Raw genomic sequence first — 26,648 nt, forward strand, 5'->3', positions numbered from 1 at the left:
GTGTGCACTGTGATGATTTGGTTCCTAATCTCTGTTCTCCTGTTTGGTTCTCATGTCCAAACCCCTGTGCCAGTTAAGGCTGTTTGTTCATCTGACACTGGTTTTCTTCTTGAATTTGGGCCCCTCTTCTAAACTTACTCCTGTTTTCTGCACTGCCCTCCCCCTACTCAACATCAACTACCTCTTCCACAGGAAAGTGTGCAGACGTCTCCATGCGCATTTGTGTTCATGCAGCCAGCTGCTGTATGTGGGAATCTCAAGTCATGCACAAGGAACCAAGTGTTTCTTAATGTTTTCTCTGGTTTTAAGAAACATATAGAGCAGTATCCAACGCGACTACTGCTAACATAAGCGACATCGCACTAGCATATTGCACCTCTAGTGCAATAGCATTAGTGCCTGTTGGCATGACAGGTTTTGGGGGGAAATGCATTGCTCCAGCAAGTGCTGTTAGTGTGTTGCTAGAGATGGCTTATGCTAGCACGCCATTTACATTAGTGGTAGTGTCACATTGGATACTGTCGGTTAAACCTATCTCTTCTTGGGGGTTTCTGTTTTTCCCTTCTCAATTTATCCCCCCCCCCTTTAGCTTCTTGTAAACTTATTTCAAAATTTATTTTACAAAAAAGAGAATTTATTTAAAACTATTTACTATGTCAAGTTTATATAAAGACAATCACATTGCTCTTTACTGCTGCCTCCTAAGGGGCCTGTCTGTCCCAATTATGTCTTGAAACAGTAGATTTTATATTGCTCTGGGTTTCCTATCAGATTTCTTTGAATAGGGCTGTCTGTGAGTTGCACTTGGGTAATAACTGGACTTGACAAGAGTGTCAATAGCCCCGTGATGTGTTTCCATGAGAACTAATTTTAGACCTATGGTATGCCCTGCTTGTGGGTTCTCAGTCAACAGCTGGTTGGCCACTGAGTGAACAGAATGCTGGACTAGATGGACCCTTGGTCTGATCCAGCATGGTGTTCTGAATAAACAGGAAAACCTGTTCAGAGAAGGGGACAGATCTTCTCCCTCCCAGTTAAGGATGATGTGATCTATGTCAGAAGTGAGCAGAAGTTATATCTGGATCTACTAGTAGATCTCTGGCTGATTTGCAGTAGATTGGCAAAAATTTTCTCTGCATTCTTGCAATCTCTGTGTCTCTGACTACTCTCTCTCTGCCAATGTTTGATGGATGATTTGCTATGATGTCGCATCTGATGTCTGACTGCCACCCTTCCCCAACCTGGTATCCTCCAGATGTGTTGGACTACAATTATCATCACCCACACCCAGCAGGGGAAAGCTGGAAGGGGATGATGGGAGTTATAGTCTAATACATCTGGAGAACACAAGGTTGTTCAGAAGACTGTTTTACAATCTGAATTCAGCACAACCTTTGTGAAACTGAACCACACATCTCTGTCAGTATTCTGTGGCATTTCAAATGTCATATCAGTTCAGTCTTGTGGGTCTTGCAAACGTCAAGAGAAACAGTGTTTATGTATCTGACAGCAGGGGAGGGGGTAGAGGGAGGGAAGAGAAAAATTGTTAATTTGTGGAGCAGGTGTTGGGCATAGACTTGGAGAGACTTTGTTAAAATTCCTCAGTTGTCTAGGACAATTCACTTGTCTTCCTGCCTGACTTTTACATCTGTGAAATAGTAGTAATGGCAACCACACAGGGATATTGTGGAGACAAATGAATTAGAGAAATGTTTCTACTCTCTCAGATTAAGAGAGCAATCCTATGGCCACTAGACACTGTCTAGTGGGCCATAGGATATGCTCATTTCCGGGGAACGACCTTGGAGCTCGTGCTCCGAGGTCGGTTCCAGGAAAACCGACCACCCCTCTCGTCTGCGCTGTCCCGGAAGCAGCGCGGAGAAGCCCATCCTCTGCGCTTGTAAGAGGAGCGCGGAGCGACTGAAAAAGGGTGGGGCTGGGGGGCATTCTGGAGCGGGGAGAGTGGAGCTGCGTGTACGACACATCCAATGTTGCACCTTCCTCTCCTGGTTGGCCCCCCTGCTGCTAGACAGCCAAAACTGTCTGTCTAGCAAAAAATAGCAAGGCAGGAGAGGCGTGGAGGGAACAATCCCCCCGTGCCTCTCCTGCCTTGCTTTGGATAGGCGGTTGCCTCTGAGGTCGGAGGCAGCTGTCTATCTAGTTAGGATTGCGCCCTAGGTATAAAAGTACGTGCCCTGCAGAAGGATACTGAAGCAATGGCATTTCATACAGTCAGGGCCAGAAATATCGGAACAAGGATAACTGTTTTGGGCAGTTGGCCTCTGTACACCACCACATTGAAGTTGAAAGGAAACACACCCAGATGGGAGCGAAGTCAGGACTTTCAGCTGTAATTCAAGGGGCTTGACAAAAGTGGGGCACTAACCATTCAGGAAGTACAGCCGGTGGCATACACCCCCCCCCATCATTGGTGTCTTATAAGTAATGGAACAAACCAACATCATTTCAAACTTAAGGATCGCCTTTAATACCTGGATGAAAATCCTTTGCAGCCTGAAGTCTGGAACCCATGGATATGACCAAATGCTGAGTTTCCTCCCTCGAGATGCTTTGCCAAGCCTTTACTGCAGCTCCCTTCAGCTGCTGCTTGTTTGTGGGTCTTTCTGCCTTCAGTCTTGTCTTCAGTAAGTGAAAAGCATGCTCTATTGGGCTGAGATCAGGTGACTGACTTGGCCATTGAAGAACATCCCACTTCTTTGCCTGGAGAAACTCTTGGGTAGCTTTTGCTGTATGTTTGGGGTCATCATCCATCTGCAATACGAAGTGGCGTCCTATCAGTTTGGCAGCATTCGGCTGAATCTGAGCATAAAGTATAGCTCTATATGCTTCAGAATTCATCCTGCTGCTTTTATCAGCAGTCAGGTCATCAATAAACACCAATGACCTAGTTCCATTGGCAGACATACATGCCCATGCCATAACACTGCCTCCACCATGTTTGACAGATGATGTGGTATGCTTTGGATCATGATCTGTTCCTTTCCTTTTCCATACTTTTCTCTTCCCATCATTCTGGTACAAGTTAATCTTGGTTTCATCAGTCCAAATAATCTTATTCCAGAACTGGGCAGGCATTTTTAGGTGTTTGCTGGCAAAGGCTAATCTGGTCTGTCTGTTCTTGAGCGTTACCAGTGGTTTGCACCTTGTTGTGAAGCCTCTGTATTTACATTCATAAAACCGTCTCTTGACTGTAGATGTTGACAATGACATGCCTACCTTCTCAATAGTGTTCTTGACCTGGCTAGATGTTGTGAAAGGGTTCCTCTTCACCATGAGCAGAATTCTGCGGTCATCCACTTTAGTTGCCTTCCGTGGTCTTCCAAGCCTTTTGCTGTTGCTGAGCTTGCCAGTTAATTCCTTCTTTTTCAGGATGTTCCAAACTGTTGTATTGGCCATTCCCAATGTTTTTGCTATCTCTCTGATGGGTTTATTTTGTTTCCTCAGCCTAATGATGGCCTCCTTCACTTGCATAGGCACCTCTTTGGACCTCATGTTGGGAGTTCCAGTGAACACCTACCAAATGCAAATGTCTGCTTGATTGGCCATGGGGTACCCAGGAAACAGGCCACACCTGGCCATGCAGCTCCTTGTCAGCCATTCGTTCCATTACTTATGAGCCACCAACGATGGGTGTGTGTGTATGCCACTGGCTGTACTTCCTGAATGGTTAGTGCTCCACTTTTATCAAACCCTTGAATTACAGCTGAAAGTCCTGACTTCACTCCCATCTGAATGTGTTTCCTTTCAACTTCGATGTGGTGGTGTACAGAGGCCAACTGCCAAAATCCTTGTTCCGATATTTCTGGCCCTGACTGTATTTGTTTAAAAAACAAAACAAAAAAGATAACAAAGGTATCGAAGCTCAGATTTTTGAATTAACTCATTTTGGCATGGTGATAGGGAATTTCTGTCTGGAGTCTTTCACCAGTACAGATGCTATGGCTTTATTTTCTTTGTAACACAGGGCAAGCCAGTTCATATTACTTATCTCAGTTGTGTTTTGTGTCCAAACCCACAACGAGCAACTTCATAGAGATGTATTAAATATTGGTGGGGGAGAGGGTAAGATCTACATTTCACCTTTTTATTTTCACTTAAAAGAAAATGCTATGTGAGGGTAGGAGGGAGAGGAATGATATGGTGCCTTTTATGCCAGCCAGTCACCACTCTGTGATTATGTCCACCCATTTGCCCAACCAATCACACAATGAGGCTGCATCCACAATTATGAACTGAAATCTCCTAGGTTTTTAAAAATTTGTTTTGGGGGTGGGGAGTAAATGCCCTCTGCATTATTAAAGTGCTTTTGTGGATTGTTCTTTGTGGATGACAAAACTAAAATAGGATTTTGTTTCTTTGAATCCTGAGTGGAAAATTCTGGCACACTTAACCCCTACAAGTATTTTTCTATCTTGAAATACTGCAGATAGTGACTTTACTGGTGATAAAGACTTGATTGCTTTTCTTGCTGTGTTTGAAAACATAACAGGTAAAATGAGCAAGGTATTCCTAATGTGCACCGGTTGATTCTTTAACTATGGGTTTCTTTGTCTTTGGAGGGGGTGTCATTCAGTTGTACATACACAAACGTAGTTAAGGCTTCAGAGCTGAAAAAATACTGATAAACTTGTAAGTCAAAGTCAATGAGACTATGGGTGCCATGTGTAAAACTGAGCATATGATCTGGGCTAGCAAAATCTATTTTGGAACGTATGTGGTAGAACCTGGATGCAACTTGTCTTCAAGTACTCAGACTAAATTTGTAGAAATAGCAATAGAAGAAATCTAATTAATCTTTGAAATGCACACATCTGATACTTTGTTACATAATCAGTTGTGTTCTAAGGACTATGTTTCAAAACTATTACTGTAACATGTTGATCTGCATAGCCAATACAATCTGTTTGACCTTTAAAGCAAACAGGAGAACTGCTCCTTTGTCAATGAGATACACAGATGCTGACGTGTCCATCTGGTGCTTTTTTTCTCCCCTCTCCACTCTTGGGCAATGAAGTTCCTCTTTCTATATCCTGTTGAAGATTTAATCTAATTAAGGGGAAACAGAAGAGGAGTAGAATTTATTAGGCAGGAAATACAGGTGGCCTTAGAAATTGGTTTAATATTTCTAAAGAGCAATCATGCTCCATGGGCTAGGATCCTGACAAATGCTCAGCTTTAGTTAGTTCTGGGCAGGCTAACAGGTCCAGAGGACGAATTTGAAGATTATTTATGACCTTGTTAATTTTGAAACCCCAAAGTGTTTAGGGCCTGCATGACTTTAACACAAGTTCATAATAGTATGACAAAATTAGAAAGCCACAAGCAGGTATGGGGTACATCAGGGGGTGGCAACCTGATGTCCTCCAAATGTTTTGGATTACAACTCCCATCATCTTTCACAATTGGCTATGCTGATGAAAGTTGTAGTCCAAAATATCTATAGGTTCACCAAGTTGCCTACCCTTGGTATATACTCTTGTAAAAATGACCCTGCCTGCCTTCAAAAAATTGTGCCCCACACAAACAGTAAGAACTGTCTATATATAAATAGGTCAGCCTTCCCCAACCTGGTGCCTCCAGATGTGTTGGGCTACAGTTCTCAGCATGTCCTAGCTGGCATGCTGTGAGTTGTAGTCAAACACATCTGGAGGGCATCAGGTTGGGGAAGGCTGTAATAGGTGATGCAATGGAGTAATGACAACCAGCTCATGCAAAGGGTTTCATCCATGCATGTCCAAAGAGATTTTCAATGAGAGGCTAACAAAGTAATCTTATTAGGCAGTAACTGCTACAGGTGTTATTGGGCCTCGTCTTTCTCTGGGCTAACAGTCCTGTTGGTTAGGCAGCCTAATCTGAATTGCTGCCCAGCTATAATTCCAAAACTATTTTGATAAGGCTCAGTGGAGGCAATATCATTTTATCTAAAAAGAGAAAACTGTAATGTCACAAAAGACAGAATTAAGGTCAATGTGTGTGGGCCCTGGACTGTAGAAAATCAAGATCAATGTTCTACACAAACATGCTTGGTGGATGATCTTGAAGCTAGCCTATTTCACAGGGTTCTTGTGAGTATAAAATGGGATAGCTCCATGTACACTGCCTTGAGCTTCTTGGGCAGGGGCACTGCTGGGTCTGGGTCCATGGGGCCCAAGCTCAGAATCTATTTCCTACAGCCCTGTCACTCCCAAACCTGCATGCATTGACCCCCACAAATGCCCTCCTCCATGTAGTAAATGACACTTTTTTCTAAGCATAATTGTGTGGGGTAGGGGTAATTTTTTCCAGGAAGGGGGGAGAGGGGGAGAGAAGAGAGGGAAGGAACAGATGAGTGTAGGAGAAAGAGAGGACATGTGTTTTGTCCTCCTAAAAGGTTAATCTGGGCAGGAGTTCTTTCTCTGAGTACCCTGATAGATCCTGTATGTGTATAATGGTTCCTCTTGATCTTTGTGTGGCTCCCTGCCCTGTGTTGTGGGGCATGAAGAGGTCACACTAAGTTCACAAGTCCTCACCACAAAAAGACACAATCCCAGAAACTGTAGAGCAGAGAAAGGGAGACAGCCATCTTTCCAGCCCTCTGCCTCCTCTTTCTCTTTCCAGACTCCCTCTGTCTCTTCCAAGCTATCCAGTCCTTGCTCCATCCTTCCCTACCCTCCGATCTCCACCCCCAAACCTGAGTGTTCATTTTGTGCATCCTCTCCCTCTGCTCTCCTTCCTAATCTTCCTTGCCCCCTTTCCTCTACCTCACTGTCAAGTCCTCATACCTCCCATTACCCACCTGGCATTTTGGACTCTGCCCCCCATAGAATGGCACCATTTTATTTTATTTTGAATTAAATTTATGAGATAATGATGACTGATGAAGTTCTGGATGGAACTGGGAAATTAATTAAAAGTAACCTCCTGATTTGGTTTTGGGTTGATTTTGGATTTGTGTTGTCAAACTTTTAAAACTCTATTTTGGTGCAGAAGTTGCAATTTTTAGGTGTGGGTGTGTATATGTGTGACAGGGATGGTGGAAAAACCTACAGCTCTTTCTTTGTGCATTATTTTCACAGCCATTGAAGATCAATTGCAACTGAAGAGGAACTTATGATTTGGGATGAACTGGGGATGGGTTGCAAATTAATTGAATACTTTTATTTGGGGTGATTTGGATGGGAAATTGGCTGGATTTATCCTCTGTATAATTTAATTACTATATGCAACTTTTATGAAGATTTGTGTTCTATGGGCCTGAGCCCTGAATCTTTTAAATACCTAGCAATGCTCCTGTTCTGGGTGGTGGTGGCAGAGAGACAGAATACAAATGTGATAAGAAAAAGAGTAATAAATGGTTGGATTGCAAAGAACTATGGAGCACTGTGTGTGTGAATAGAAGCAGGAGCTTGAAGCAAGATCTATGTCTTTTGTTATTGATAAAGGCAGAACTGGAACAGGAGAGGTCAAAGGTTTTGTGCAACTCTTCGGCCACCCCTCCCACCATTATCATGCATCACTCTATACTGTAGATCAACATAGATCCTGGTATCATGAATTCCTTTGCACATGGATCAGTTGTGGGTCAAAACTGTGGTCTCCAAAAAGCAAAATAAAACCAAGACTGCCCCTCTTTTTAATTTGTTGTCGCAAACAATTATGTTATTTATTCACAGCCTAAACAACACAGGCTTGCATGTTGATTCCCATCAACAGGGGTCTCTACTAAAAGTCATCTTTTCCTCATGGTAGAAAATACAATGGTGAACCTATGCAGAGAACATTGGCAGAATGAGGATGGATTGCCAAACACAAAAGGTCAAATTTATGTTAAGTATGCTTTTTTTTAAAGTGTATGTAATACTGCTACTTTTATTTTGAAGGAAAAGCAGCTAACCAGCAGCAGCAAAGGAGAGGCGATCAAACAGTAAACAGTAGTCTTTCCTTACCCTTGTACCCTAACAAAGGTTGGAAAGGGGTGTGCATGCATGCGTGTGTGTGCATGTGAGGAGTTCCCCCAGCTAGGAAGCCCCTAGAGCAAACACATGCAATGAAATGGTGCTGCCTCCTGTGAGCATTGGTACTTGAGGGGGCAGGTGGGGGGAAGCATGCAAGCAAGTGAAGGCAGATGATTGGGGCCATGGTGCTGCCTAGACTCTAGAGAAATAGTATGGAGAGCCATCTCTGCCCACTTGCTCACCCACCCCCTCTGGCCAGTGTACCATAGAGGGTTGGTCATGGAGGGAGCAGCCACCTTCTCCTCTCACTTATTTGAATTCTCGTTCTAGATGGCGGTGCAGTGGTGAGTATTCAACCTGTGCCTGGTCAGCCATGCCACTCAGAGGGATAGAAAGGGGGCAGAGGGAGGGGAGTGAGAGAACGTAGCAGCTGCAGAACCAGCCACTGCCTCCACATGATTAAGGGTGCAATCCTATGCATGTTTAGACCGAAAAAATTCCTACAACTCCCAGCATTCCTCCTCCCAGCATGGCTAAACTTGCATAGGATTGCTCTTTTTGCCTTTCTTTCTCTCAGTGGCAAGGATTGGGCATATGATAATTGCAGCTGTCCTTAAAAGCTCACCTGCCTTCTCCATCTAGAAAGCTCTTCCTGGTCATACACCTTCATCCTTTGGGCAGCACAGCAGGAAGGCCTGGGCCCAGCAGAACCATCCAGACAGAGAAGAGAGGAAAAGGAGGCAGTGGGTGGCCGTTCCTTGGAGGAGCAGCCTCCTTATCCTCTTGGTGGGTGGCATGATGGGGAGGACTGGGCTTGTTGGGCCTATTCCTCACCCCCACACTCTCCAGAGGAGACAGCACAGGCAAATGAATGGATAAGATTGCTGCTACTTCCATGGCCAGCCCTCTTATGCTGAGCTCCACAAATGGCAGATGAATTCCACAGGAGAAGCAGTGTTTTGTCTGTCACCATACAGAGACCTGATGTCAGCGACTGGCATACTCAGATAGCTACTGGGGCCCACAGGTCCTGGCAGCCAGAAATCCCCACAGCTGTCATCTACTCCTGCCCCCTCTTACAGCAGTGGTGCTGCTTTTGGGCAGGAATCAGAGTCAGACAGCCAGAGTCAGTGTGGTGTAGTGGTTAGAAGAACAGGTCTCAGTCCCCAATTGGTCATGAAACCCATTGGGTGACTTTGGGCCAGTCACCGACTCTCAGCCTTACCTACCTTGCAGGGTTGTTGTGAGGATAAAACAGAGGAGGAAGACCATGTATGCCACCCTGGGTTCCTTGCAAGAGAAAAAAGGTGACATATAAATATCATAATCATCATTTTGTATCTCCCAAAAATGCATATTGTTTGGCATTGGGCAATATAAAATAGCAGTTGCTCTGCTCCCGTTCAAAAACAGAAGTGGGATGGGGGAGGGACTGCCAGGCCTAACTAATGACTGCAGGTGGCCATGCTAAGAGGGGAGGCCAATGGCAGTGGGGCGGTATGCTGGGTGCTGACTTTGTGGTGTTGTTTCTAGGACATGACAGCCCACCTTAGATTACTTAACCCATGGTAAGGCTTACAGCACTTGCAGACACCATTTGGAATATGCAAACAATGACTTTATACATGGACTTCACCAGATGGTCGACACAGAAATCAGAGTGACTACATCGTTTGTAGCCAAAGGTGGCGGACATCTATACAGTCAGTAAAAACAAGACCTGGAGCTGACTGTAGTTCAGATCATGAACTTCTTATTGCACAATTTAGAATCAGACTAAAGAGAATAGGGAAGACCCACAGATCAGTTAGATATGAGCTCACTAATATTCCTAGTGAATATGCAGTGGAGGTGAAGAATAGATTTAAGGGACTAGATTTAATAGATACGGTCCCGGAAGAACTATGGACAGAAGTTCACAACATTGTTCAGGAGGCGGCAACAAAAAACGTCCCAAACAAAAAGAAAACCAAGACGGCAAGACGGCTGTCTGCTGTCTGCTGTGACAGTGGAAGTAGCCCAAGAAAGAAGGAAAGCAAAAGGCAACAGTGATAGGGGGAGATATTTTACATGCAAAATTCCAGAGATAAGGAATATCCAGAAGATAAGCCAGAAGAGATAAGGAATTATTTTTAAACAAGCAATGCACAGAAGTGGAAGAAGATAATAGAATAGGAAGGACAAGAGACCTCTTCCAGAAAATCAGAAACATTGGAGGTAAATTCCAGGCAAAAATGGGTGTGATCAAAAATAAAGATGGCAAGGACCTAACAGAAGCAGAAGAGATCAAGAAAAGGTGGCAAGAATATACGGAAAATCTGTATAGGAAGGATAATATCTGGGATAGATTTGATGGTGTGGTTAGTGAGTTAGAGCCAGACATCCTGAAGACTGAGGTTGAATGGGCCTTAAGAAGCATTGCTAATAACAAGGAAGCAGGAGACGATGGTATCCCAGCTGAACTATTTAAAATCTTACAAGATGATGCTGTCAAGGTGATGCATGCCATATGCCAGCAAATTTGGAAAACACAAGAATGGCCATCAGATTGGAAAAAATCAACTTATATCCCCATACCCAAAACGGAAAACACTAAAGAATGTTCAAACTATTGAACAGTAGCACTTATTTCACATGCCAGTAAGGTAATGCTCAAGATCTTGCAAGGTAGACTCCAGCAATTCATGAAACGAGAATTGCCAGATGTACAAGCTGGGTTTAGAAAAGGCAGAGGAACTAGAGACCGAATTGCCAATATCCGCTGGATAATGGAGAAAGCCAGGGAGTTTCGGAAAAACATCTATTTCTGTTTTATTGACTATTCTAAAGCCTTTGACTGTGTGGATCATAACAAATTGTGGCAAGTTCTTGGTGGTATGGGGATACCAAGTCATCTTGTCTGCCTCCTGAGGAATCTGTATAACGACCAAGTAGCAACGGTAAGAACAGACCACGGATCAACGGACTGGTTTAAGATTGGGAAAGGAGTACGGCAGGGTTGTATACTCTCACCCTACCTATTCAACCTGTACGCAGAACACATCATGCAACGTGCTGGGCTTGATGAATCCAAGGCTGGAGTTAAAATCGCTGGAAGAAACATTAACAATCTCAGATATGCAGATGATACCACTTTGATGGCTGAAAGCAAGGAGGAGCTGAGGAACCTCATGAAGGTGAAAGAAGGAAGTGCAAAAGCTGGGTTGCAGTTAAACCTCAAAAAAACAAAGATTATGGCTACCAGTTGACTGATAACTGGCAAAGAGAGGGAGAAAACATGGAGGCAGTGACAGACTTTGTATTTCTAGGCACAAAGATTACTGCAGACACTGACTGCAGCCAGGAAATCAGAAGACCTTTATTTCTTGGGAGGACGGCAATGACAACACTTGATAAAATAGTTAAGAGCAGAGACATCACACTGACAAGAAAGGTCCGCATAGTTAAAGCAATGGTATTTCCCGTAGTAACCTATGGCTGTGAGAGCTGGACCATAAGGATGAGCGAAGGAAGATAGATGCTTTTGAACTGTGGTGTTGGAGGAAAATTCTGAGAATGCCTTGGACTGCAAGAAGATCAAACCAATCCATACTCCAGGAAATAAAACCAGACTGCTCACTTGAGGGAATATTAAAGGCAAAACTGAAGTACTTTAGCCACATAATGAGAGGACAGTATACCCTGGAGAAGATGCTGATGCTAGGGAAAGTGGAAGGCAAAAGGCAGAGGGGCCGACCAAGGGCAAGGTGGATGGATGATATTCTGGAGGTGACGGACTCGACCTTGGGGGAGCTGGGGGTGGCGACGGCTGACAGGAAGCTCTGGCGTGGGCTGGCCCACGAAGTTATGAAGTGTCGGAAGCAACTGAGTGAGTAAACAACAAAAACCTGGGGGTTGTCCTGTTGTGTGAACCTGGCCAGCATGGGTTAAACAACCCTCACATAACCCATAGTCTGTTTTAGGGTTATGCAAGGGATTTTTTTAACCCTCCCATAACCCACGCTCACTGGGTTCCCATGCCATGAGAACCCCTGAGCTGGGGTTGGATATGCAACCTGACACCCGTGGGCATTGTCCGAATCTGGTCAGTGGCCACAGTAACAACCTGAACACAGCAGCACCTCTGGAATCTGACTCCCCTTTGTGGAGCTCAGCCACCACTTTTCTTCTGAGAACATGGCGAAAGGAGGAAGGAAATGTCGGCCAAAGTAGAGAAGGTAGAGCAGAGCTTTCCACACCTTAAGGCAACAGCACCTAAGAAAATACAGCAAGGCACCCTCCCCAGCCACCTCGGGCGGCTAAGCTTTTAACCACCGTGTAACGACACAAATAAACGTCCCGTCACATCCCATTTCGCCACAGCTTACGTAGAAATATATTAACGTCTTTCCTTTTTAAGCCAATGGCAGCTCGCAGTCCACGTGAACACGGTACTGCCGGCCAATCAAGTTGTTCATGTTCACGTGCTCTCTCGAGTGCGGGAGCCCGCCTACTCAGCCCGCAGGCCTCCCAGCAATCTCAGGAAGCCAATAGGAAGCCAGACGGCCGTTTCTGCGTCACGTGGTCTGACCTTAATTGAGGCGCCAGAGACCGGTATTGGCGTGGGATAGCGTAGTATAGTGCGTGGAATCCTTCCGCGGTCTTTGAGTAGGACTAAACGGGTCAGGATGCGAAGGCTCGCATAACTATTCATGTGGTCTCTAGAGCCTTGGAGAGGTGTGTTTGAGGAGCGAAGATGCTTGACTGAAGCTATTTTAACTCTGGAGACAACTGGCGGAAGGATTGTTCTGGAGCGCTTGATCTTTGAGAGGGGCGTCCTGCCGGATCTCGTTGACTATATAAAGAGAAAACGCGAGCGCCACCGCCCTCGTTGTCTGCAAAAAGGGGGGAAGCTGCCCTTTGGAGACGCCGCATTCCGCTCTCCGGCGCGGCTCTGACCGACTAAGCGAGGAGGGGTTTTGGCTACCGCAGCCGCCGCCATGGCATGGTAGGGGCGGTAGCGCAAGCGGCATCGGCCACTGCAGAGGCGCAGCAACAGCGGCCGCGGCCTCGGCACCTCCAGGCGTCTGCAACCATGGCGTGAGTATCGCCGAGGGCGGGTGGGGAGACGGGGATATGCGGGAGGACGGTTTGGGGGCGGAGGTTGGGGTAAAATAGAGCTTAAAACAAAAAGTGGCGGAAGGGAAGGCGGCAATGGTATCACCAGGTTTGGGGTTAAGATCCTTGCGGGAGGAACTGGCTGTTACCTCACGGAACTTATGAGAGAGCCTTTTTAAGGGTCTCCAGAGAGAAGTACAAGGGAGGAACGGCGTGATAAAATGAGACTGGAGTGACTCGTATTCGCAACAGCAGGCTACTTGGAGGGAGGGAGAGGAGAGATCAGGGAGTGGGTGTCGCAGTGGATGCGAGACTACTCCTGGGGAAAGAGGGGCGACAGGTCTATTTGCTGAAAGCAGATGATTAATGAGCCTCTGGGTTTCCCAAGCCAATTAGAGGGCAGACTGATTTCCCTTTATGCCTAAGAAGATCCCCTGGGATTTAAAGTATTGTTAGCTTTCTGCTCTTTTCCGGCCACAAATAGGGCAAGGATGGAATTTCAGGTAGGGCTCCTAGACCTTTTTTTAGTAGAAGTGCTGTCCCTTTTTAGCAGCAGCTTGCTAGGCAGAAATTGATCCTGTAAAACTTCCTGGCACAGATAAACTGATGGGGAAAAGCTCAGATGCTAATTTTAAACTGGTATGTAGCTGTTTGAAGAACTAGGAGCCTTGTTGTGGGCAGGCGGGAGAACATGGCTACCCTACTTACATACCTAGTTATTCTGTGTTATCTATAGTGTGTGCTGGGTTGGAAGTGGTGTTGCACTTTCAGGAAAGAGTGGAGATGGTACAAGTTCCCTGTTAACCTGAAGTGGTTTTTCTGTTTGTGGAACGTGTTTCCCATTTTTGTCACTGGATGTGAATTCAAACTATTTGGCACCTCTTCATGCCTACTGCTCAACCTTGTTTAGAAAGATACACAGGATGTTAAGTCCAGTCTGACTAGATAGGAAACGTGGCAGGATACAAAATGGCGGCTTATTTATAGGTTGGGGGCATGTACAGCAGGCAGATCATGAAATGGCTGCAACTTGCTGCTAGTGAATGTGTGAATCAGACTGAGCAGGGCAGTGGGTGGAGCTGTAGTTGTGGCTTTGACCATATATGGTTATGAGGAAATCAAGTAGGCTGCCTCACAGAAGTGAGACTATTTTTTGACCAATCCTAGTTGGCGCTGTTGTACAGTAGAGCTTGTTAGTATTCATAAGCATTATCCCTTGAATAGGATCCAGATGAAGCGATGGTAGCCCATAAAATTTAAAAGTTGTACCCATTACTGCAGTACTGTTGTCACGTATAGTCTGTTTTGTGCCATGGTTGGGATAATGGGAATTCAGCTCAAATGGCCATTTTTGTAATAACAAATAATTTTTGGTTGTTTCTTCCAGGTTTTTCAAGGCATCTCACAGCAGCCTTGCTGTAATCGACAAAGACACCATCTATTTGTCTACACTTTTCGACGACAAAGTACTAAAACTTGGCCAAAATGAGCTTCTCAAACACAGAGATGTTGTTGGGGGATTTTCTGTCCCCCTTCAACCAGCCGTGTTTGGTGGCTGAGGAAGGTTTGGGACTCTTAGATGACTACCTGGAGGTGGCCAAGAACCTCGGTTCGAATGGGTTCTCCAGCAACAAGGCTAAAGTGGGCTCCTCCGATTGGCTGGCTGTGGATAGTTTGAATAATGCCACAGACAACAGCCAGGGTAAGACAGTGATGCAAATTAAGAACATTCTGGAAATGTTGGATGGCCTTGTGGGGTTACAGTTCTGTGAAAATAAATGTGTGGCATCCTTAATTAAAATACTAAAGGATGTGTACTATAATGACTCAAAACATAAGCTCTACATCTATCTATTGAGTATATTGAAGGAGAGAAAAGTAATGGAGAAAATATAACATCCTTGCCCTTAATGAATTTTCAATTTTCTTAATGAAATTATCTTTTCTGTAACAGAGGATGCCTTCTCTGGCATGGATTGGATGGTGGAGAAGATGGATCTGAAGGAATTTGACTTCGATGCGCTGTTAGGTATTGATGACCTGGAAGCCACCGTCTCCCCAGATGAGCTCATGGCCACATTGGAAGACACAAGTGATCTTTTTGACCCTCCCATCCAAGAAATTCCCAATAAAGAAACTCCACTGATAACAGAACCAATTATCCATTCCCTGAAGTCTCCCCCTGGGGCAGACCAGGTGGCCCCACTGACCCCCTTGTTACCACTTGCCCTCTCCACAGAGTCACTGACTTCCACTGCAGACCATTCTTTAAGCTTAGAATTAGGCAGTGAAATAGATGTTCTTGAAGGAGATAGGAAAACTGAAGCCCATATCTTAGTGGTGGTGATTCCCAAGTGTGAGAGGGAGGATGAAGCACATTCTGACAATGATAGTGGAATATGCATGAGCCCAGAATCTTACCTGGGGTCACCCCAGCGAAGTCCTGTTAGTCCTACTTCTGTTAGTTCTCTCGGTGATGGCCAATCAGTTACACCTCTGCATGATAGTTCCATACGGCCCAAACCTTATGATCGCCCTGCAGAGAAGGTAGTGACATTAAAGGTGAAGGGAGAAAAGAGAATAGACAAGAAACTGAAGAAGATGGAACAAAATAAGACAGCAGCTACCAGGTATAGGCAGAAGAAAAGGGCAGAGCAAGAGGCCTTATCAGGAGAGTGTAGAGAACTTGAGCAGAAGAATGAGGCTCTGAGGGAGAAAGCAGATTCCCTCAGCAAAGAAATTCAGTATTTGAAAGATCTGATTGAAGAGGTCCGCAAGGCCAAGGGTAAAAAAGTTAAAGTCCCAGAATAGGGTAGTCAAAAAGAGTAGATGTTGCATGCATGTATATATAAGAGCTAAGTGCAAACAGCTGTGTTTTACTGCTTAATAAATTATTTTCTACTAATTTGTTTATATGTGGAGTGGAGATTTTCTTGAAGCATTCATAAAATAGGGTTACTTTCCTGAATGTAACACTTTAAAAGCTAAAGTAAACAGATAGGCCTGAACTATGGGAAAAGACAAGGATGGGCAACTCCTTAATTTTACAAGGCTAGGAGCACTATAAAAACTGGGAAGATGTATTTGGAAGTCTTCCACACACATCAGTCTAGTTGTGGAAATTACTATTGGTGCTTGTTAGGGTAAATTTAAATGTGTACATTGCAGGTACAACCAATAAATAGTTCTGAGATGAATCATGTCAAAGCGGGCTTTACTGGTACAGGCAGCTTCAATTGCAGTTTTCCTATAACTGGTGCAAATGGCTACTTATACATGGCTAACAAAATGCTGAAGCGAGCAGCTGTTACTTTGGACAAAAGTATCTAATCAGATTTATTCGGCCACCTATTTTGCAGGCCTCTTGCAATACATATTACTATCACTAGTGCATGAGTGAAGAATTGAAACTGCCTTGTGGACTGTGGCATGTTATGTAGTACATACTAGGCTGAGAAGAAAGTAGCGTTTGGCTCCACTTTCCTGTAGAGTCCTTGGCTGTTAACATTGGATCCCTACTCCACTTTATCACATTTCTATACTGCCCAATAGTCAAAGCTCTCTGGGCGGTGTACAAAGATTAAAAACATTAAAAATACACTATACAGAGGTTAAAAGCCATTTACATAAAAAACATGAACAGATAATACAAGACAACCCATCTAAAACAACTTCACGCAATCAATCATAGCCATGAGACAAATCCAGGAACGATTAAAAACTCATGCTGCCAAATACCAGGGAGAAGAGAAAGGTCTTGACCTGGTGCTGATAAGATAAGGTTGGTGCCAGGTGGGCCTCATCAGGGAGATTATTTTGTAATTGAGGGGGCGGGGTTGCCACCAAAAAGGCCCTCTCCCTTGTTTTATGTGAATGTGGCAGATGTAGGTGGTGTGTCATCTAGTCTGGTCTCAAATGCTACCCTGTGCAGAAAGATAAGGGCACTTTAACTTGTTTTGGTAGGAAGCCGTGAGGATGTGTGGTATCTAGTAAAACAATGTTGTGCCTACTTGGGAATAAACTTGTGAACATGCAGGGGACAGCTCCTTTTCCAGGTATGTTCCCTGCTCGCATTTTCTCCCTTTCATTCTCATTTCTACTACATAAATTTGAAAGTCTAGTGTGACAAAATAGGGTGTCAGGTAGAGTTCTGAACCATTTCCAGCCCAAAACAATTAAACCTCAAGTGCTCCGGAGATAAATTCCTAACATTTCTACAATATTCCATAGTCCTGTTTCTAAAATGGCATCTGGCATTCCAAATTGGGAGGAATGAGAAAATGTCTTCGCACCTCTGCTTCGCTCCCCTAACTCACATGGGTTGTAGATGCTTCACCCCCCCACCCCCCCCCCCCAATGTATGGCATGTTTCCTTTGTGCAAGATGTGCTGGTTTCAGAGAAACTGGGAAAGGGATTGGACTAGAAGCTTTCCCTGAGCCCACCTACCTCTACCGATTTCTTGGACACAGGATAGACCCCTTCACCCTCCACTTGTATATATTTCAAGAGAACTAGCCACTAGCATAACACAAGATGTGTTTAAAAACTTGTTTGTGTAGACTATTCTGCAGTTCGTTTACAAACTAAAATTGAATGCCTACTTTTGTCAAGCATGTAGTAAATACTAGAATAATTCCATCCCGTAAGGAATTATGTGTGTCAGGGACACGCTAGAAACTTTATTTGCAGGCTGAATGGTTTTGCCATATACACCGCCTTTCCCTGTGGTGGACATCGCATATTTGAAAAAGAGCTTTCATCTTTACCCAGAAGAACATGCTCTGCATTGCTGGAGGTTCCTTTTTGTCTTCTGGCCTTGGACTACAGAGACATTCTATCCTGAGAATTTGGTATTTGGTAGCAAAGTAGCACCATAGTTTGGATAAAAGACTAGTCTACCCCCTACTCCAAATATGTTTGCAAAGTGAGACAAGAAACAGTACCTGAGCAGGCAAATTACCAACATGGATACATAATTTTAATATTTCCTGTGGAGTGGCTTTAAGGAAGAAACATTTTTCTTCCCTCTATGCACTGCCCTGTTTTGTTACAAGATTTAATTGCCTCTTTAAGTTTCTGCCCTCTACATCAGATGCCAGAAAAATAAGATACACAAAGAACCCAAGAAGCTGCAGAAACACAAACACCTAGTGAAAAAGTGAACACAAGAGTCAAAAGATTGTTTCAAACCTGCCTTATGTCTGCAAAAGGGATGGTTGACATAACTTCTTCCACCTTTGGGGCAAGTTATTTACTATGCCTTCAGGCCCATTTAGCCCAGTGAGTATCCGGCCCCCAAATTAATTAGAAAACTAATGGTATTTTCATCAAAAGGTGATGGAGAAGTTGGTAGAACTACGTTAAGTGGAAAATGGATTTTGGAATATTTTTCACATTATTGGGGAACTGCACTGTTTTGACCTGTGTGTATAACAGGTCAGATCCAACATTCAGGCAGCAGAATGTAATTTCCCTCTCCTTGCAGCCCTCTACATGCCCTCCAAATCAGAGCAATTTAAGGCGCAATCCTATGGCTGCTAGACAGTGACTAAATGGCCATAGGATTGGTCAGTTCTGGGAGAACTGCCACTCCACTCCCTCCCCTGCTGCCTCATAGGCAGCACAGATAGTCCCTGCACTCCACGCTTGGAAAAGCAGCACGGAGTGGGGGGAAGGGGGCATTCCCGGGGGTGGAGTGTTTGGAAGTGCCGGTATGACACTTCCTATGTGCTGTCTGGCCTCTCCACCCTGAGCTCCTGTGGCTGGACAGCTGAAATTGGCCATCCAGCTGCAAACGCAGGGTGGCTGGAGCACAAGAGGAGATGATCCCCCCCGCGCTCCTCCCACCGTGCATTGGATAGGTAGTCGCTTCCATGTTTGGAGGCGGCTGTCTATCCCCATAGGACTGCCCCCTTAGAGGGTGTGCAGCGTATTGCAGAAAGCAGGGATGAGGAAATCCTGCTCCACCAGTGGTATCCATTCTGCTGCCTGAATGTAGGACCCAATCCCAGATATTTCCAGGCAGATCTTGTCCTTTTATGAGGCACACTAAAATTCACTTGAATTTTGCTTATGCTGATGAATAGGTTGACTGAAGATGATACAGATGTACATATGCTAATAATGAGCTCACTGTTAGCAAGGGGTGTGCGGGGGGAGACATGAAGAAAATAAATAGTTGAACAATGTTTTGGACTGGCCCAGGTCATGTGGAATTTTTTTTTAGTAAAGCACATATGCATGGGTTTGGTGTAGCAACTCTTAACAATCCAACGGTGCGCCGTTCTACTACTGTACACTTTTAGAAATGCATAAATATGTAATTTTACCAGCCACTCTCCAATACTTAACTTTCAGCAACTCTCCCAAATACACCAAGCACTCCTGTGTTAATTAGTTTAACAGAACAGGGTGTTTGGTGTTTAAAAAAAATCATAACCTGCTATGTGAGAGCTCAGTAGTCTCTGCTCCAGCTTTCTGATCAGGCCTGCCCATTCCTGTTCACCTTCAGAAGCACTGTAGCGTCAGCTGTTCCCAGACTGTTCACAGTGGTTCCTGGTACTTTTTCAGTCAGAGGTGGGCCACTTGTAGCCCCCCCTCCAGATGTTTTGGCCTACAACTCAGCCTTAGTGAGCATAGCCCATGGTGAGGGACCAAGGGAGTCATAAGCCAAAACATCTGGGAGGCTACAAGGTACTCACCCACTTTAAGTGAATAAAAAAAGACCAACTGTTGGTGAAGCCTCACAAATGATTACAGAAATAGTCAGCAGGAGATCCTTTTCATTTACTAATAAAAGCAGTGCTAATATAGCCTGACATACATTACAGAAACTTAAGATACATTTGAGAGATGATTGCACAGGATATAGTAGGGAACTATATGTAAATTGCTGCAATTTGTTTTTAGAAAATGTAACAAATAAAATGAGTCACATTTCTAGTTTTCCTAGTGGTACTGCTGTGGAAATGTGAAGTTGTCTTCCACACTACTTTTGCTGGTCTCAAGCTCTTAGTTATATACAAAAGATGATGACTGAGGCAGACAGATACTTGTGAACTAAACCTAGATTTCCATATTAATCCTTTCCAGAGGGTTGGTCTGTTGCAGCAAAAACAATGCATCCTGTGCTTGTCCTAAACAGCACTTTTCCCCTTGCTCCAACATTTACATTCAATTTCTCTCCCCTATGCCAACAGGAACTAGCAGTTTAAGTCACAATAGATACGCCCATTAACTCCTGGAGGGATGGGGTTGGGGATGACTGTCAAGCCAGACTTTCTCTCATACAGCAGGAGAAGTATCTAAGTGATAGAGCTGCAAGTCCAAAGTAGGTAATTAGCGAGCATTCAGTTTTCTTTGTGATAAGGAGATCTGGATTCTTTGTCTGGAGAACAGACTGACATTCTGCATGAAATGACAAACAAGTCAGTAGTAAAAAAGCTGCACCTTCATACAGTGAATGTGGCTCCAGTCCTAACCACTTAGAGAAAGGAAGCATTCTGATATTTGATGTCTTCTGTGTAAGAATGAGACAACAGTTTCTTTGGTCAGACTGCTCCAGCTCCCCCAAAATACTCTCTCTCAAATTTCTGGAAGTCTTCCTCGGTGAATACAGTGCCTTCAGGCTTCTTCTTTGCCTTCTCTTGAGGGTGATCTCTAGCTTTCCTCCCTCTGTTTTGCGCTAAAACCTTCGGACACAATATAAAGGGAAATAAAAAGTTACGCCTAACTAATCTTTACTAATGTATCACAACCACTTATGGTCACCAAGTCTTAATCCAACTTGTTCCAGCCCAAACCTCTGCTGAAAGAAGCATGGACTAGTGTAAATCAGTGATAAAAAACAGCCAAGGAAGTCTGCATTGTGACAAATGGGAGGAACTAGGTAGAGCAGATGTTGTTCAGAATCCTCTCCTGAGTCCAGCAGATCTTGATGCTGCCATCTGTTACTCTGATTCTGCTAATCATAGGGAGAGGCATTACATTCCCAGTGACTGAAAAGACACTTGAGTGGACTGCACTAAGTTGAGGCATCAGGGAAAGAGAAGAACATAGATTTTTGCAGGGCTGGGTAAGGCTGAGAAAAGATCATAGGGCAGAGAAGTAAACTGTAGTCAGTTCCAGCAGATAATGGGTGATGGCCCTGACGTCTGCTTTGCCCCTCCTCTAGCCTTCGAGACTTCAGTGGGCATTGACTATCCACTTGCAAGTCTATTTTGACATCTACAAGGGGTAAAAAAAAATGTGTTTCCTTAAAACAAAAGTTTCAGATTCCATACTTTCATGGTGCTTGTGCAGGATCGCAGGAAATATATATTCCTAGATCCCCCAGTGTGTTCCTCCCACACCTGTCTGGCATTGCTAACTGCCACTCGTTCCTCCATTCCCAGTCATTCTATTCACAGTCAGTTTTCAGAACACATTAAACAGAAATCCTATAGATTTAGGGATAGAGTCCAAAGCCCTTTTGAAAACTGGGCCATTAATGGATTTCTGTAGGTACGTAGCACTGCAGAGTACAGACTTCTTGGAGTAAATTGACATGACTTACTCTGTTCACAATTGCCTTTGAGGAGAGCAGAGCCAGGAGCTACATCAGGGATGGGGAACCTCTTGCCCTCCACAAGGAGAGGGGTAGGAGAGCTGGAGAGCCATGGCTCAGCCAGCTTTGCTCTTCCCGTGCCTTCCCCATGTGGGGAACATGGAGGAGCTAACTCGACAAGTCTGCTTTGCTCTTCTGTCACCTTCCCATCCCTGCACAGAGAAGGCTATGAAAAAATGAAGCTGGCTCCCTGACCAAGGTATAAGCCAAGGACCTGATGATGTCAAGGGGAGGATCCCCCACCCCTAATGTCATCTGGCCCACCAGGTGTAGGGAGGGTCCAGGGGGGCAATCGGATCCAGGCCTAAAAAAGTTCTCCACAGCAGAGGTACAGGATACCATCCTTTGAGACCACTGGCAGCATCTCTTATTCTGAAAGCAAAGAGCTGGCTTATTTTTCTAGCCTTAGATATTCTCTCAGACTAGCAGGATAACAATATTCAGAAAGTATCTTCTCTAAGGCCTTGACAGGGTTTACAGGATTCCTTATCGTAAAGGCAATATGATTTGCCTATAAATGTGATTCAGCTGCTCTGATAACTGTTATGGCTGAAAAGGAGTATACAAATAATGTTAATATATATATTATTAATTTAAGAAGAAGACAATGCAAATAAACAAGTATATATTTTTGTTTAATTAACATAATTACCTAGATTGTAGAATTTGGGTTACCTTTCTACTTGTAATTTTTTTTAGTGCAAGGCACACACAGCCCCATACTAGTATTTCCAAGGATTTTCTAGCAAAACATATTGGTTTCCTGTTTTCATTGGCATTTAGGAAACAACCAATACTCTCTTTTGGGGGCCAAAGGACCCATATAGTAGGTGAGAATCTTCTCTCTCTCACACACACGCATACAATCAGATTTACATTCCATCGCAATTATCACTAGGGTAGGCTCTTGCAAAACATTTAGATGATTATTTCCAAATAGACAGCAATCATAAATACTTTGTTCTGAAAATACCATTTGACTGTTGAGGATCTGAAGTAGTTTGGCAAGAATGGTAAAGACAAAGGCAGAAGGAACTGAGACATGTAGAAGAATATGGAGTCACACAGGGAACATGAAGGCCCTTCTCTACATACTGGGATTCATGGTCTAACTTTCTGAGGCTTCATTTCAATTGATACCTTGCAAGTAGAAGTGTAGAGATTTTCTAGTTTTTCCATACCCACCTGTGCGCACATCCCACACCCCCATATATAGCCCTAGTATGCTATATTTCCCACAATAAGCTATGAAGGAACAGAATAGAAGGCTGACCTTTTGAATGATGGTGCTGTCTGCAATGAATTGACTACTTGTCATGTACTCCATATTCTCCTGAAAGTGATCAACAGCCTGACGTTTCTTATACTCTTCTGGGAAAGATGAGAAAATAACTGAGTATGTTTATGCATAGGTTAAAACACACAGCAAGGTGAGTATGGGAGCATTCTGCTTGGGTGTGGTATAACATTATGCTGCTAAGCTCAAATCTTTCTGTCTTCATCAAGTTTGGCATTAATGGTGCTGCTTGTGGACAGGAATAAAAAAATGTATTCTTGCCTATCACATGGTATAGTGTGGGCTATACTCCAAAAACTACAGATAAATTTAGTAAGATGGCCTTTGGTTGGACCAACTAGAACCATTTATGAGGCAGAACAGAAAGCTTGTTAACTTTATGCAGAGAGCAGAAAGGTATACTAATGTGAATAATCACTGTAGGCTTAAAATGGGCTAATCACAAATCTTATGATATAGTGCGTTGACTAGGCTAAGGGCCTAGGGTAGCCACCCCGAACCTGAAGACTTCCAGATGTGTTGGACTACAACTCCTATCATCCCCTCCAGATGGGAGTGTGAGTCCAACACATCTGGAGGGCGCCAGGTAGGCTGGACTAGGGAGTGGAGAGCTACAATATTAAATAATCTTGCAGAATGTTCACATATTAACAGTTCCCCTTGTATATAAGAAATACAGAGTTTTAGACAAGCATCAGTTGGAGTAAAATGCTGTTGATGTTTTGCCTGAGGATATGAACTTCCACTGGGATTTCCATATGCCCAAGCTGTGAGCTGATACATATTTATTGTTTATATGAATTCAGTTGTTCAAGGATAGACAACTCCTGGTACATGTGCTACAAATGATACAGGTATTAGGGGCAGGTTGTATGCCTGGGCATGAGCAGGACACCTATGGGCCTGGCAGTGCTCAAAGCAAAGTCTACATTCTTGACGTACACTGGAGTGACATGATTTCATAAAATTAAGCAGCCACCACTGGAATAACTCAAGAGTTGGTAACACTAAGGCAAGCTGCTTCTAGCAGAATCGTATCTTATTTAATAATTTTATTTTTTTTCATTTCAAGTGCTACTTTGATTTGCCATTTAGGAAGCACATTTTATCTCATATACAGGAAATCTGAACACAGATCTGTGCATCATAGAATCTAGCTACACCATACTGTAATACTTAGAATGTTAAAACCAAAACCCACAATATCTTGTGAGAGCTGCAAATAACACCGCAGCATGTTAAAAGATAATTTATGGTGCAAAGTTATATGCATTTCCTCAGATGGAAGCACCATTTTGTTATTTGGGCTTTGTCCAAAGGAAACATGCACAGGATGGCACTCTAAAGTTGACTTGAGTACTCTTATGCGACAGCCTGTTTTTGTCAGGTTTCTCAGGAGGACTGAGGTTGCTAAAACCACATATCAAAGCCAGAAGCCCAGTAATCTACTCAGTAAACATAGGTAAAGTGAGGGAAAACCAATGGAACCAGTTACCTACGGATGTAGTGGGCTCTCCTACACTGGAGGCATTCAAGATGAAGCTGGACAGCCATCTGTCAGGGATGCTTTGACTTAGGTTCCTCCACTAAGCAAGTGGTTGGACTCAATGGTCTTATAGGCCCCTTCCAACCCTACTATTCTATGAGTCTAAAACATTTCAGGCTTAAGTACAAGGTAACCAGCTCTACCTCTCCTTCTCATCAAACCCAGGTGAGGCAGTGGTTGTTCTGAATCAGTGCCTGGGCACTGTAACGGATTGGATGAGGGCCAATAAACTGAAGCTCAATCCAGACAAGACAGAGGTACTGTTAGTGGGTGGTTTGTCTGCCCAGCTGGGTGATATTCAACCTGTTCTGGAGGGGGTTGCACTCCCCCTAAAGGATAAGGTTCGTAGTTTGGGGGTGCTCTTGGATCCACTACTGCCACTTGAGGCACAGGTGAACTAAGTGGCACGGAGCACTTTTTATCAGTTTAGGCTGGTATACCAACTACGCCCTTATCTAGACAGAGATAGCTTAGCTACAGTTATCCATGCTCTGATAACTTCTCGTCTGGATTACTGCAATGCGTTATACGTGGGGCTGCCTTTGAAAACGGTCTGGAAACTTCAGCTGGTCCAAAATAGAGCAGCAAGATCGTTAACAGGGACTAGCCAACGAGCTCATATTACGGCAGTACCTTTCCAGCTGCACTGGCTGCCAGTCCATTTCCGGGCCTGATGCAAAGTGCTGGTATTAACATTCAGAGCCCTTAACGGCTTGGGGCCAGGTTATCTGAAGGATATGTGCCTGCTCGGACCTTAAGATCATCCCCAGCTGCCCTTCTCCGTGAGCCCCTGCCAAAGGAAGTGAGGCAAGTGGCTACTCGGAGGAGGGCCTTTTCTGCTGTGGCACCCTAGCTGTGGAATGAGCTCCCTAGTGAGGTTTGCCTGGCACCTACACTGTATTCTTCCCGGCACCAGGTGAAGACCTTTTTATTTTCCTGGGCATTTTAGTTTTCTAATTTTTTAGCTTTGCTGTTTTAAATCTGTATTTTAAATCTCTGCATTGCTGCTAGGTTGTATTCTGGTTGTATTGTTATACTGTGGTTTTAATGTTTTATATATTTTATATTGTCTTATTGTGTGCTCTTTGGTTTTAATTTTTGTGAACTGCCCAGAGAGCTTCGGCTATTGGGTGGTATAGAAATGAAATAATAAAGCACACACCAGGAACCGATAGACAGTAAAGAAAAGTGAACTCCAACAAAATGGGCTCCAACTCCACAACTCTCACCTAATGCAGACTTGGTGACTTTGCCTTTGACTGTGGCTCTGTCTCTTTTGGACCCCGAGAACAATTTCTTCTTTCTCACCCTTTTCAGCGGCTGCTTGTTGGGTTGGGCAGTGGTCGCTGCTCTCTTGGGCCGGGAAGTGGACACTATCCAGCAGAGAGAGAAAAAGAAGAGGGGCAGGGGAAGCAATCAACTAAGGATACAATCCTGTGCACGTTTAGACAGAAAAAAGTCCTACAACTCCCAGCTTTCCCCAGCCAGTATGGCTGCGGGCTGCTGGGAGTTGTGGGGCTTTTTGGTCTAAATTTGCACAGGATGGAACCCTAATTAGACTAAGGCCACAATCCTATGTATGTACAGACAGAAAAAAGGCCTATACGGCAGGCTCGGGCATGCTGGAAGTTGTAGGGCGTTTTTCTGTCTAAACAGGCATAGAATTTCGCCCTAAAAAAACTAATTAGACTAAAGAGCGAAAGGATTTTGTCCCTTTCTCACAGCCACCCTACTGCTTTCCGTTACCTCCCGTCGTCTCCAGCAGTTCCAGACCCTTCCTCAGTAGGGAAGCCGACATGTTTTCTCTCCTCTCCTTTCCCCCCACGTGAATTGCACTCTTTCCGCCTTCAGCTCTATGGTCTTTTCTGTGACTAGGCACACTTCCGTGTCTGGCCCCGCCACTCTCCCGGCTTTGCTCGACGGCGCTGAATTTGGCCGCGCCTCCGGTAGTTCCGTTCCCGCTTAGCTTCTTCCTGCGCTTGAGCTTGATTGTTAGAAGGAAGGCTAGGGAATGAGGAAAGGAGCGGTCGCGTTGGGTAGAGTCCAGCTAGCGCCCTACTTAGAGTAGACCCATTGAAATGAATGGGTCTTAGACCGAAGCCCCATTCATTTCAATGGGTCTACTCTAAGTAGGGCGCTAGCGGGAT

At 44.4% G+C, this 26,648-nt stretch overlaps 2 protein-coding genes and 1 long non-coding RNA gene across 3 annotated transcripts; 1 reads left to right on the forward strand and 2 right to left on the reverse strand.

Moving 5' to 3' along the window:
* Nucleotides 1-4,440: 4,440 nt before the first annotated feature.
* LOC146339656 (uncharacterized) lies at nucleotides 4,441-12,432 on the reverse strand. The gene is made up of 3 exons (XR_014784293.1): nucleotides 12,061-12,432; nucleotides 9,185-9,245; nucleotides 4,441-5,067 (listed from the first exon to the last, which is right to left on the reverse strand). It is a non-coding gene; the product is annotated as an uncharacterized LOC146339656 (long non-coding RNA).
* A 389-nt stretch (nucleotides 12,433-12,821) lies between these two features.
* ATF4 (activating transcription factor 4) lies at nucleotides 12,822-15,957 on the forward strand. Its single transcript, XM_084809883.1, has 3 exons — nucleotides 12,822-13,034; nucleotides 14,440-14,754; nucleotides 15,007-15,957. Exons 2-3 carry the CDS (start codon nucleotides 14,538-14,540, stop codon nucleotides 15,861-15,863), a joined length of 1,074 nt encoding a protein of 357 aa, XP_084666009.1. The 5' UTR covers nucleotides 12,822-13,034; nucleotides 14,440-14,537; the 3' UTR covers nucleotides 15,864-15,957.
* Nucleotides 15,958-17,160: 1,203 nt separating this feature from the next.
* Nucleotides 17,161-26,333, reverse strand: RPS19BP1 (ribosomal protein S19 binding protein 1). Its single transcript, XM_084809884.1, has 4 exons — nucleotides 26,248-26,333; nucleotides 25,731-25,874; nucleotides 22,932-23,029; nucleotides 17,161-20,744 (listed from the first exon to the last, which is right to left on the reverse strand). The coding sequence occupies exons 1-4, from the start codon at nucleotides 26,297-26,299 to the stop codon at nucleotides 20,604-20,606; spliced, it is 435 nt and encodes a 144-aa protein (XP_084666010.1). The 5' UTR covers nucleotides 26,300-26,333; the 3' UTR covers nucleotides 17,161-20,603.
* Between the last annotated feature and the right edge of the window lie 315 nt (nucleotides 26,334-26,648).

The sequence above is a fragment of the Heloderma suspectum genome, chromosome 7 (assembly GCF_057233095.1).
Source record: "Heloderma suspectum isolate Gila_16-S chromosome 7, 16-S_ref, whole genome shotgun sequence".
Taxonomy (NCBI): domain Eukaryota; kingdom Metazoa; phylum Chordata; class Lepidosauria; order Squamata; family Helodermatidae; genus Heloderma; species Heloderma suspectum.

Excerpts from the sequence above, each read along its gene's own strand:
- ATF4 (XM_084809883.1), top strand. The coding sequence starts at position 14,538 with ATGAGCTTCTCAAACACAGAGATGTTGTTGGGGGATTTTCTGTCCCCC. Across the intron at positions 14,755-15,006 it reads TGCCACAGACAACAGCCAGG|AGGATGCCTTCTCTGGCATG; the intron begins GTAAGACAGTGA and ends TTTCTGTAACAG.
- RPS19BP1 (XM_084809884.1), bottom strand. The coding sequence starts at position 26,299 with ATGTCGGCTTCCCTACTGAGGAAGGGTCTGGAACTGCTGGAGACGACG. Across the intron at positions 25,875-26,247 it reads ACTGCTGGAGACGACGGGAG|TGTCCACTTCCCGGCCCAAG; the intron begins GTAACGGAAAGC and ends TCTGCTGGATAG. Across the intron at positions 20,745-22,931 it reads ACAGCACCATCATTCAAAAG|GTTTTAGCGCAAAACAGAGG; the intron begins GTCAGCCTTCTA and ends TTGTGTCCGAAG.